This window comes from Calcarisporiella thermophila, assembly GCF_041956535.1.
Source record: "Calcarisporiella thermophila strain CBS 279.70 unplaced genomic scaffold VTP21scaffold_24, whole genome shotgun sequence".
NCBI lineage: Eukaryota > Fungi > Calcarisporiellomycota > Calcarisporiellomycetes > Calcarisporiellales > Calcarisporiellaceae > Calcarisporiella > Calcarisporiella thermophila.
In genome coordinates, this window is record NW_027192214.1 from 207,208 (window position 1) to 219,674 (window position 12,467).

At 46.3% G+C, this 12,467-nt stretch overlaps 3 protein-coding genes across 3 annotated transcripts; all 3 read right to left on the reverse strand.

The window, feature by feature from the left end:
* Positions 1–368: 368 nt before the first annotated feature.
* On the reverse strand, positions 369–1,322 carry VTP21DRAFT_5875 (uncharacterized protein; the record flags this gene model as incomplete). The annotated part of the gene is made up of 1 exon (XM_069396443.1): positions 369–1,322. One exon carries the CDS (start codon positions 1,320–1,322, stop codon positions 369–371), a length of 954 nt encoding a protein of 317 aa, XP_069247530.1.
* A 1,343-nt stretch (positions 1,323–2,665) lies between these two features.
* VTP21DRAFT_5876 (uncharacterized protein) lies at positions 2,666–10,222 on the reverse strand (the record flags this gene model as incomplete). The annotated part of the gene is made up of 18 exons (XM_069396444.1): positions 2,666–3,238; positions 3,313–4,190; positions 4,259–6,188; positions 6,263–6,832; positions 6,895–7,053; positions 7,122–7,551; positions 7,626–7,708; positions 7,780–7,872; positions 7,943–8,055; positions 8,124–8,433; positions 8,506–8,613; positions 8,683–8,802; positions 8,872–9,171; positions 9,235–9,344; positions 9,404–9,501; positions 9,565–9,769; positions 9,886–9,899; positions 10,008–10,222. The coding sequence occupies 18 exons, from the start codon at positions 10,220–10,222 to the stop codon at positions 2,666–2,668; spliced, it is 6,309 nt and encodes a 2,102-aa protein (XP_069247531.1).
* A 487-nt stretch (positions 10,223–10,709) lies between these two features.
* Positions 10,710–12,378, reverse strand: VTP21DRAFT_5877 (uncharacterized protein; the record flags this gene model as incomplete). The annotated part of the gene is made up of 7 exons (XM_069396445.1): positions 10,710–11,239; positions 11,309–11,458; positions 11,527–11,668; positions 11,745–11,821; positions 11,881–12,012; positions 12,084–12,170; positions 12,276–12,378. 7 exons carry the CDS (start codon positions 12,376–12,378, stop codon positions 10,710–10,712), a joined length of 1,221 nt encoding a protein of 406 aa, XP_069247532.1.
* Between the last annotated feature and the right edge of the window lie 89 nt (positions 12,379–12,467).

Below are 12,467 nucleotides of genomic sequence, written 5' to 3' on the forward strand. Positions count from 1 at the left end.
TTTATTTTTTTTTTCATTTATCTATTTGCTAGGAGTTTACTTCCTTACCCACTTGTAATATTTGTGTTGTTTATTCTCGATGAATACACAGTGGAGTGTTTTGTCAAAAAGTCTCAATTAGGCTAGGCAAGTCCCTCTAGGATTGAGAGGAAAGAAATCTTGCTTTAAAAACTACAAAAGATATATACATAAGGCAAAAGAGAGTAATTAATAAAAAAGCATACAAAATAAAAGGGTGGTTTAGAAGGGGGGAGTAGGACGAAATTAGCTGATATTTCAGGATAAAAGGGTGTGATTAATAATTAAGTCATATATAGGAAAACGAATAAATGCAGAAGATATACAGGTGGAGCATGAAAAAGGTTTGATTAAAGGATGGCGGAAGAGTAGCGGCGGTACCTTCTTCCTCGCATAGCCTGAACCAAGGGCGAGTTCCGGCACACCTCCTCCACCTTAAAGTGCCGCTTCATGGCATCCGTGCGCGCGAAACCCTTGCTGCAGCAGGGACAGGTGTAAGGTTTGTCTCCCGTGTGCACTCGCATGTGACGCTGCAGATCGTGTTTGCGGGTGAATGCTCTGGGGCACGAGGAACAAGCAAAGGGCCGAGTCGCTTCATGTGTGCGGAGGTGAGCGCGCAGGTTATGGTAGCGAGTGAACGTCTTGCCGCAATTGAAGAGGGGGCATGTGACTGGACCCTGCGAAGACTTCGATGAGTTGATTCTGGGGGGCTTGGAGAGTTGCAAGCTGTAGCGGGTGCGGAGGGGGGCGGAGGGAGGTGGAGAAGAGGAGAAGTTGGACGATGGGTCGTGCGAGGAAGGATTGCCCTGGTAGGGCTGGAGAGGTGGGGGGAGCACCTGCAGAAGTGGATCGCACCCCACATTGTTCTGCTCCTCTGTGAGAGAGTTCTCCGGCGAGCTGTGGGGGAAAAACGGGTGTACGGAGGAGATGGGGGAGGGCACGGTGAAGGGCTGGACTGCAAGCTTGTCTTTTGCAGCGGTGGGGTTGCCGTTGGCGGGGAGAGACACCTGCGCACAGGACTGGTAGAATGGATCATACATGTTCACCGAAGCCACTTGGCTAGCTTGAGCGTTCTCTCCTCGAGTAAGGAGTGAGAAAATCTCTGGCGAAACCGGCGATGATTGGGGAAAGTCGGTGGAGAGTGGAGACCAGGAGAGGTCTGAGCCTATTGCCAGGGCTTCGCTGTCTGTATGGCACACATCTTGCCTGGTGCTATATACTTCTGTGGGAGGGTTGACCTCCTCGCTCCAAGAGAAAATATCGGTAGCAAAGTTTGGCTCTGTGAACTGCAAATCAAGCTCCATTGCTATGCGTTATAGAGTGGGGTGTATTATTCAGACTTCAAATGTAGTTAGGAAATCTCCAGAGCACAGACGAATATGAAGTATGGAATAGAAAAAAGCAGAAGAAAAAACAATTTTGGAGGAAGCAAGAACAGTAAAATAAAGAAAGCACTGTATAGGTTGGCAAATTTCTTCTCGCCCTGTCACTCTCAGGAAATTTGGACGGTTTTATATTCGGGCTAACGGATTAAATAGAAAAATATTCGAAACAAGAGATCCCTTCCCCTTGTGAATAAGTGGTAAAAAGGGATGTTAATAATCAAACGCAGATGCATGTTTGATCCATATGAAGTGAGGAAAAATGTTTTAATTTTCGGCCGAATCAACTTTTGGAACAGAAAGTTTCTGTCGTCCAGTGTCATATATTCCGATTATCAAGAAAAAAAGCAAATAAAATGTGAGGGCAGGGTCAAGGCGCAGAGCAAAAAAAAAGGAGGATTTACTTCGTATGTGGCCAATCACAAAAACATAAGGGAACCAAGCGTGAGATTACTTCTGACTTGGCGTGAAATGTACTACCACTTTTTAGAGGGCTCTATTCTTGAGAAAAAGAGTATGCCAATGATACCGTTGCGCATCTGGGAGCAGCGAGTTCAACGGTGCCGGTATCGGACCAGCTCCGGCCTAGCTTTGTATGCGTGCGGCCTTCATTGCCGGTTGTACGCGGAGAAAGGCTCCTCTATTAAGTGTATTGACATTCCCAAAAGGATCTCCGATCGATATCAATATCAAAATGATATTGCTCGATTTGAACTAATTTAACCGAGTATTAATAGTTATCACGGTCATATCCTCTGTTTTATTTGTTGCAGAAACAAGCTGTTAATAATGAATTGTTACGATAAACCGCTTCTCAGCAAAAATTTGCCGTTTCGAGCTTTTTTTTTCCTACGCATGGACCATTTTTTTCCGAAATGTGATAGCATGGAATACGCCAAGTTTCCTTACCCTTTCCTTTTTTTTCCCTCGCATGCTTAAGTGGGCGCATCCCATCACACACACAGCCAGGCAGGTGCGGAGAACTCTCAATCCGCTCCGATCGCTCCTAATGAGCGCGGATTTGGTCTTGGTTGCAAGGAGGATCTTAAACCCTTAATTTGATAAGAGTGGCCATATTTCCGGTTTGCTAGTGGAGATGGGACTCGTTAGGAATATTCACCTCTTTTATTAAAAATCACGCCCACAAACATTCAGGCAACGCGAAATATAACGAACAGCTTTGTCTAGTTAATAACAGATGTTTTCCTAAAGCATCCCGTCTATTCAATGTCCAAGCCTTCCACCTCCCCCCACACACTGCTGCCCTACTCTCCCACGTCGAACTCTACAGGAACCTGTTGATCTATGCCCAGGTACCCATCGCTTATCAAAAAGAGGACCCATCGCACCTTTCCTTCTAGATTACCATCTGGAACCGTGAATCTAAGACTGGTGGTCATCTCCTCCCAGGCCCGCTTCCACTTCTCTTCACCCGCGTTGCTGGTTTTGTCAGCAGCATTAGCGCTGAACGGTGCCACACGCCGCAAGGCTACGATTTCATCCGCGACGGTGTCCCCGAGAACCACCCACCACGACTCTCGCTGTGGCTTTGGGAATCGAGGCGCATGAATGAACTCTTCGCCGCCCATGGGTCGACGTCGCAGTCGTAGCTGGACTCGAAGCGCGCACCGGGCCCCGATGCGAAGCGGCTCCTTTTCCTTCTTAGACTTGTCCTTCACCCAACCAAGGCGCCAGCTTACCTCAGGGATTGGCACATTAGCTAGCATTCTTCGGATGTTTTCTTCCTGTCTTGGATTTATGCCAAATTTGGCAAGAACTGAATCGATTTCCACTTTGGGAAGGAGGGCAAATTCAGCCAGGCAGCGGATTTGCTTACCCTAAAGAGCAGGATGCCGATTAGCTATTAGTTCGCAGTCACAACAAGTGGGGAATCATGGCTTACGAGGATTACCTTTTGCATGAGGGCTCCTGATTGAATAATACTCGAGTCTATGTGCGGAATGGTCATCAGCGACGAGGAATCTTCCCATTGCCCTTGTTTGATACACTGGAGCACGTTCATAGCAATTAAGCTTGTATTCAACAGGCCGAGCTCGGCGGCCACATCGATCATGGCTTGGAGCACTCGCACGGACTGGTCGAGCACGGAGGTGGTATCCGTGATATAGTCTGCAACGGGCAGTCTGACCCGTCCAAGATGCGCTTGGAGAAGAAGGAATGCCTTGGCATGCGGCGAATCGTGCGTCAGCCCTTGGGGCACCGGCGCACGGACGTCCTTCTCCAGCTCGCGATTGAGGATGTCCTCGTTGTGTCGCACCGGGAGCTCCGCGAACTCGCTTGCACAGGCAAGCACCTCCAATATCTTTAGGAACGAGGCCCCGTCTCTTCCCCATGCGGTGAAGCGCTCTCTGAACAAGCGAATGGATGCATGGTGCAAGTAATAGAAGGATGCAATTCTGCCCAAAGGAGTCGATACAAGTCCCTCTTCCTCGATTTGAACACACCCCGATAGTGCGAGCTCGCGCAGCGATTGTTCAATGAGCCGGGAGAGGAAGCTATTCACGCCCGCGGGCGTCATCTCTGTGAGCCCATAGTAGCTTGGGTTTTGCTGGAGACGGCGGAAGAAGTAGGTCCAAGTGACAAACTGCATCGCATCCTGGGTGGTGCGAACAGTTCCCGAGGTTATCTCTGCATTCAAGTGGTTATCGAGCTGAAGGTGTAAGCTTGATTCAACGGGGAAAGGCTCATGAAGGAACTTTTTATAAAAGTTTTTCTTGGAATCATGCACAAAGATGCGGGCAATGCCTGTAGTGTCGAACTGAGGACGACCTAAACATGAGAGGAGATCTAGTCAGATACTCTGGAGCAAAGGCAATAAGATATAATGTGTAAAATACCGGCTCGTCCCATCATCTGCAATACATCTGTAATCGGAAAATCAACATATCCCTTTGATTTTGCGTCGTAGAATTCCGTTCCTTTAATCACGACTAAGTGGGCAGGGAAATTGACACCCCACGCAAGCGTGCTGGTTGCTATTAACACCTGAATCTTGGTATTCACGAATAACTCCTCCACAATGCCTCGATCTCTGTCTGTGAGGCCGGCATGATGCAGGCCTATCCCGAATTGTAGACTATTTTTAAGACTTTGGTCTTGTACTTGCGCTAGGACCATCTCTAGCTCATCCTCGGATAACCGCAGAAATCGGCGTGGATTTTCTTCGAGCCCACAAAGAGCGATCAAGTCCTGGGCAGTTAACCGAGTCTGTCGACGCGACGAGACGAATACAATCACAGGCTGGGTGGGCGAGTGGGTCTTGATTGCAGCAAAAGTAGGTTTGTTCATCATAGCCATACGGGGACAGTAGTGCTTTCCTGGGAAGCCATCGATATAAATTTCAAGCGGTACAGGACGCACCGAGTGGCGGAAGTTAAACAGGCCTTGTGGGGTAATTCCTAGCCAGTTGGCTAAATCGTGCGCATTGGCTAACGCAGTCGAAAGTCCTATAATGCGTATCCGCTGGTCGGTCTGTGCTCCCATATAGTTCATTCTCGACACAATCATCTCTAGAGTTGGGCCGCGATCACCACCCAGCAGATGAATTTCATCGATAATCACACACGACACTTTCTGGACATACGTGCGGTGCTGCCAATTTCGACTGATACCGTCCCATTTCTCCGGTGTCGTTATAATGATATCTGCTGTCTCTATTGAATGGAGATCAGGTGTCACATCTCCCGTCAATTCAACGAGCTTTTTCTGTGTTGGGCCAACGAGACGCGTTCGCCAATCAATAACACGTTCTCGGACCAAGGCCTTTAGTGGAGCGATATATACAACCTTGGTGCCTGGCCGTTTTCGAAATGCCCACCACATGGCCAACTCGGCCGCGACCGTTTTCCCCGAGCCCGTGGGTGCACCGACGAGCGTGTTCAGATCCGTGTGGTAGAGTGTATGGAATATTTGAGTCTGGATTGGATTGAAATGCTTGAATCGCTTTGCATATATATCCTCCAGTACCTCATCGTGCAGAGCAGCTATAGGGAGCGGCTGCAGGTCGAGAAGATCTGTGTGGGGCTGATGGTGTTCGGGGAGGATCAGATGCTTGAATGAGATAGGAATAATGGTTTCTGCGCCAATCCACCGGTCAGATGTCGCTCGAACAAAGATCTGCGGCGGTAGAGGCTCGGTGACAGGGATCGTAAAGGAAAGCTTTTGCGTCTCGCCAAGATGCTTCTTGTTCAGCACGAGATACTCTGAGTAGTAGATTTCGGTATTCTCTGCGTCTTCGACCCATATCCACCACGGGTCAGCGGAGCCATGAATCCGATCGTTCCATACGAAATCAGGGACGACGTTCAGTTGAACACGTAGGACGTTGCGTGTGATAGGTGCAATCTGCGCGTCAAGCGCCAACAGGGGAAACTGGTCCACACACTTGGCAATGGTAGGGCCCATACGATTGTGACGAACAAGCTGGCCAAGCTCTGCAGGAGTCATGTCCCGCATCTGCTCGATGGTCGGAGGCGGATCGTGCGCCTCAAGCTTTTGTATGATATCTGCGGGAAGGCCAAATTGACCCAAGGGGTGTTCGAAAGGCCACATACGTTTGTCAATGGATTTACTCATGTTGAGCAATACCGAAGTCACCGGCCCCCAGTTACGATTGAGAGCAATCTCGAAGAGGGCGCGTATGATACGAGAGGCATTCTGCGCAACATAAGAGCTATCCGAGACAAGCGCGAAATCCTCCGGCTGCATGCGAGAAATAAATGTTTGTAGCAGGATGTTGACTTTCCCGTGCGTGGAATCTGGTCCACCCTATAGGTCAGAAAAGTAGATGCACGGGTAAGAGGAAGGCGAAGCAAATGCATGACTACAGCATGTAGGTTTACCTTGATCTCACAGAAGCATCCTCCTTCCTGCAAATCTTTCAGCTCGACTTGTTCATTGTCGCGCGATTTGATTTGGTCAAACTCGCTGCTCAAACTGATCATAGCGAGGGCATCCGCTTCTGTCATACGCGGGCGCATCATCGAATTGAAAATCTCGATACTTCTGTGTGAAATATAGAAATTAGAGGCGATCCGTCCCAGATCTTTCGCAGTCAGGTATCCCGTATTTTCATCGAATATGATCATTTGTGTGCGGTGGAGCGTGCGTGCTGCATTTACGACGAGTTCCCGGCGTTTCCGACCAAGTAATGGATCTTGTGATGGCTCGAAGTGGTCCATTCCATACACCATAGGGTTTCGCTTCATACGTACGAACAGATACGTGTAGCTCAGCCAAGTCACAGCCTCGTCAACATTGGTCACCGTGCCTAGTGAGATCTCGGCATTGAGATTGTCGACCATGTTGCTGATGAAAGTGGACTCGATTGGGTGCTGTTGAGTGATCGCAGAGATATAATGCGAGAGTTTGTCATGGGTGGTAATGATGTACCCCACTCCTTGACTTTCATACTACAAAGCAGTTCGGTATGAGCACAACGAGAGACATAAAGAGGAGGAAGAGATATCCTTACTTGAGGACGTCCAGCACGTCCAAAAATTTGCAGTACATCCAATATCGAAAGATCAACAAAGTTACCCTTCTGGGTGTCATACACCTGGGTGCCTTTGATAACGACAGCATAGGCGGGTAAATTGACACCCCATGCGAGAGTTGCAGTACAGCATAGAACCTTTTAGAGCAATCAAGGATGTAGAATGTCAACCCCCGAATATTCCAACACAGGCTCTCTCTTTTTACCTTTATTAGCCCTGCCTCGAACATTTTCTCCGTTAAGGTGCGATCACTCCTCAACATCCCTGCGTGATGGATGCCAAAGCCTTGCGCAAATAGCTCTTTCATTTCACGATTCCTTGAGCGTGCAATTTCCTTTTTGTAAAATTCAAATTTGGGGTGTTCTGTTGGCAAAAACATGTCTGCCTCTCCCTCCTGTACAGCCATCTCTCGCAGCTTTTTAGCCGTCTTCACCGTTTCTTTACGAGCGTGAACAAATACCATCACCTGGTGCCCTTCTCGAACTAGGGACTGGATCTTGTCATAGCATGCACGATTCATGTTATCATTTGAGAGCGTGCTGCCCGGCTTGCCTTTGACCCCAATAAAGTGTTGCTCAAGTGGAACGGGACGGAATCCAGAATCGAAGTAGAAGAGACCTTGGTGCGGGTTTACTCTTCATGTTGCAATCAGGCAGATTTTTGTTAATTATTCGACTGTATATCTGAAGAATATTAAATGGGCTCCTACCGAAGAAACATGGCAACATCAAGATAGTTGGGCAGCGTAGCAGACAAACCAACAATCCTTATCATAGACTGACTGGTTTCGACCTATCATTGAAAGAGGATGAGTCAAGTCCATGTTTAAATCTGATATCTCTCTCTTGAATTGTCATACATACCTGCCGAAGAGTTCTAGCAATGATACTTTCTATCACAGCGCCTCTATCTTCATGTAAAAGATGTACTTCGTCAATAATGAGAAGTTTCACTTTCTATTAGCGTCATTAAGGTAATTGATCAGCTCTATGTTGATATTTGTGCAGCCATAAGTATTTTTCTCACTTGAGCAAGCTCGACATCTCCAGTTCCTTTCCGCGTCACGACATCCCACTTCTCCGGAGTGGTCACAATGATTTGTGTGTTTTGAATCTCGGTGCGGGTCAGCTGCATATCGCCTATGCAATATTTGAACATGGAGTAAGAGGCATTTCATGCTCCATATTAAATTCAAGAAATGCCATACCAGTTAATTCTCGCACTTCAATACCGAGCCATTTTAACCGGCTGCCAAGCTTCCCCACCACTTCGGCCGCTAGCGCCTTCATCGGAGCAACATATACTATCTTGAAATCGCGCTTCGCAATTGAAAACGATTGGGGTTCGTCGTCGACAATTGGCTTGGGGTTACAGTAATTATAGAGACAGCGAAGAATCGTGAGCATGGCTACATCCGTTTTACCCGCACCGGTGGGTGCACAAATAAGCATATTCTCGTTGGTTTCATAAGCAATTGGGTATACAATAGATTGAACTCTATTCAGAGATTTGTAGCCCTTATATTGGCGCAAATAACTGAATTAGTAAAATGATAGCTGCGTTGCATTTAAGAAAAGCAACAAGCTCACCTTGAATGAACCTTTGCATAAATTATCCATCTGATGAATAAAAATCCGTCGTTCGTGTGTTCGTACAGGAGCTTGAGGCACGACTGGAATTGTAATTTCCTCGTAATCCTTTGTGAAGATATACAATGCAAACAGATTAAAAAAGAAAAAAATCAAGATAGACAAAGTCTAGCTTACTCTGCTGTCCTCTCGCGTTGTTCCCTCTGGCAATACAAATCGTGTTCCAAACATTGAAAGAGGACCGGAGACTTTGGCCGACTGGTAAACATTGGGATAAACTTCCGCTGGATGACTTGCCTAGAAGATCCCCGTACAAAATTATAATTTGCCTTTTTATGTTAACTTGTAAGAACAAAAACGACGCACCCTAACATTTCCAGATGCCAGTGGGGCTTCACTTGCCACTCGAAGGGCATCTTCTCGCGCGCGCTTGAGATAAGCACCATCAAAGCCAAGCAAAGTTGATGACAGAGCTGCTTCCTCCTCATCTCCTCCTTTGGCAAACTGTCTTTGCAGTCGCTTCTCATCCTTCCTGATCTTCTTTAATTCTTGCATTTCCTCCTCCGATCGGATGATGACTTGTGGAGTGATGGTAGAGCGCTGTGTCAATTGCGACGGTGCAGGCTTCTGAGCTGGAATCGTACTAATTTCTTGCTGCCCATTAGCCTAAATATATATCCATCTTCAGTCGAGCTTAGTTTTGCTTAGAGTTACTATTAGATTGCCTACACTTGATACAATATTGTCAATGATGGTTTGCCTATTTCCAAGTAGCGAAGTGATAAACTCGAAGTTATCATAGCCAAGAATATCGACTAGCTCCATCTGGATCTCATCATCTGTTCAAACACTTTGTTTAACTCTATGGCTCATAGGAGTGAAGGCGAATCTTATATACCTGCTCTCTCTGAGCGTAAAATGGTAAACAGATCTGTGCAGAGCCGCGTTGGAGGAATATCTACGTTTCCCTGAAGCGCCAAGTGCTTCTCACATTGTCTAAAATCCGAGGTTGAAATTAGCAATTTCCTATCCATCAGCTTTACGTATATGGCATATTACCCTAGTAGCCAATTGCGTCCGAATTTCTCCTCTTTGGTTCTAGCCTGAGTGCTCGTATGAGAATCATCGACAGGAAATGGGTATATCGACTCATCTCCAGGCATTTCAGAGTCACTGGATTCGGTATCAGAGATAGCCTCAAGCCAATAAGGTGGTTGGAAGGCGATGTCATTGCCGAATTCTACTTCAGATTCATTTTCGAATACTTAAGGCATTATAAAGATTTTCGTTAACCAATAATCAACCGGTGCGAATGAAAATCAATTCATAAAGATACTCTTGCATCTAAGGGTAAGGAGCTCTCTTTATTTATGTACATACCTGGAATGCTATCACTATTTGACACGATATGAATGGCAAGAAAAAGGAATAAGTATGTGATTTAGGAGAGTTTAAAAGGAAACACCTCTTGAATTCCTCAAGCCAAGCGCGATCATACTTACGTTTTGTTCAGTGCAAGAAGTTCTCTGAAGCGTGCCAACTCATTCTCCCACTCGCCTTCCATCGCCTGCTGGCCCTCCAACAGTCTAGTTGCTAAGGAATCGCCTGCTGAAGAAGCACGCGATTTTCCTTTCCCTTTGCCCTTGTTGGAGGCCGAGAATGGACTTGAACGCCGAAAGAGGTCACTTACACGAAAATCCAGGCTACCTACTGTCATTTTCGAGCTGTCTATTGATTAATCGTTATTACTGGCGTAAGACCGAGAACTGCACGTTGCAGCGATACTATCATTTAGATTCCAAATTCCTGAAAAGGAAAATTTTGATTAGAATCAAGGCTCGAGGCCGAATGTATTCACGATGTTTATGACCAAGAAATTGACCATATCAGTATACCCCTCCGGGCTCCGCTTAAATGTAGCAAGGTGATGAACACCAAGAGCGCAAGCTTTACCATTAAGATGTCAGAGTGTGGCCTTTTTTTTTTGAATGTTAAGAGGAAACAGCTTGCTCCATTCATAAATGACATAGAATATACATCAAAAGAAAGAGAAAAAAAAATTATCCCACCCAATTAAGGAAAATAAAAGGAGTTAAGTAGATGTAGAGGGAAAAGAAGAAAAAAAACAGATTACTCCGGAATCTACATATACAAAAGGGGAGAAAAAGCAAGAATAGTAGTATATAAAGTAAGGGAAATTCACACTAGTTCTTATCCTCCGAATAGCTAATTGGATTAGGAGATTGTGTAAGCAGCCGCTGTTTATTGTCTTCATCCTGTATCTCGACCTGCTGTGAGTTGGCCTTCACTTTCCCTTCAGAGTCACCGTTATCATTATCTATCTCAACTTCGACCTCATCCTCTTCATTACTATTTTCATCCAAGGTTGGAGTAGCCTCCGATTTCACTTTGTTTTCCTTCTCATCAACTAGCATCGCTGCCTTCTCCTCGTCCTGACCGTCTATGCTCGGTATCGTATTGCCGAATCTGTCCACTTGCGCCGTTTCCGGGACCTTTTTTGCCATCCAGTCGTACCATTCCTCTTTGGTTCTCCCGTTAAGGAATCCAATGATAATCACCGTCATATTGTCGCACCCAACTCCTCCGATTTCGCTATCCGGCGCGAGGCAGCGGTCCATTAAGTGCTCACAGGCCGCAGCCAGAGACTCTTTCCTTGCAATTTCCCGGCGCACGAAGTCGATAACTTCTTGCGACGACATGCAGTCCCAGATCCCTGTTGAATGTGCAAATAGTATTATTTTAGTGATATAGTCGTAATGGGTGAGAATGTTGGTGAACCAACCATCGCAAGCTAACACGAGGAATTCGACTTCATCAGTGAGTTTGTGCTCTTGGATATCGGGATTGGCCGTGACAACCTGCTGTTCGGCAGGGAGAGTCTCGTTGCGCTTGAATTCAAAATCACCAATGGCTCTCGACAGAGCAAGATTGCCTTTATCAGGGGATTAATTTTAGAACAGTCTTTAAATAATGGGATGACTTTCAAATAAAGAACTATACCGTTCACACGACCGAACTCAACATATCCTCCCGCAGCCACAATTCGGGCAGATTCGTCTTTATTCACCGGTTTATGGTCATGAGAAAGGTCAATAGCCTCTCCATTGACGCAGACAACAGCACGGGAGTCGCCTGCATTGCCCTACAATACAGAATAAAACCCATGAGACAGAGCTCTTTTCTCTTGTTCGTATATTAAAGCTAATAAGGATACATACGACAAACAGGCGGTTATCGGGAGTAATGAGAGCAACAACGGCGGTACATCCGGATGGCTCATTCACGTACTCGGGATCTACATGGACATGAATATACTTCAATACTTGCGTCACGGCAAGTATAGGTGGATCTTACCTTCTCGCAGATCCACGTCTGTACCAAGGAACCCATTCTTAATGGCGGTAGCATAATCTCTCTTTTTAAATGCCTCATCCTTAGCAATCCTCATATGCAATTGCTTTCCGCTGTATTTTGCGACGCCATTGCCTATTCATGATCGAGAACAGAATTAATTAGATTGATCTCACGTGGAAAGGAAGGAAAAAAAATGAAATTACCTCCATGCCCGTCGTAGACACCAAAGAAACTATGGGATGATTCGCAATCGTCGATATTTAGTAACGTGGTATGAGCATCTTCCATTGCTAAGAAAAACAAGGTCGCAACAAGTCAAAGACAACATTGTGAAAATGTTCAATCACTGCATGAATTATATTATAGTCAGCCAAATGGGCAAGCAAAAAGGATACAGATTCGCCAGCCTTGCATGCACGAGGCTCCGTAGACCATGCGGTCATCCTCGCCTTCATTCGAGTGCTTGTCTACGATAGGTTCAGAAAGGGTTTGGCCCATGGTAGGATTCTGACGTGGAGATTTGCGATTAAAAAACGGATATCCTAATTTCCGGAGAAGAGATTCGCCCTGGAACTATAATGGAATAA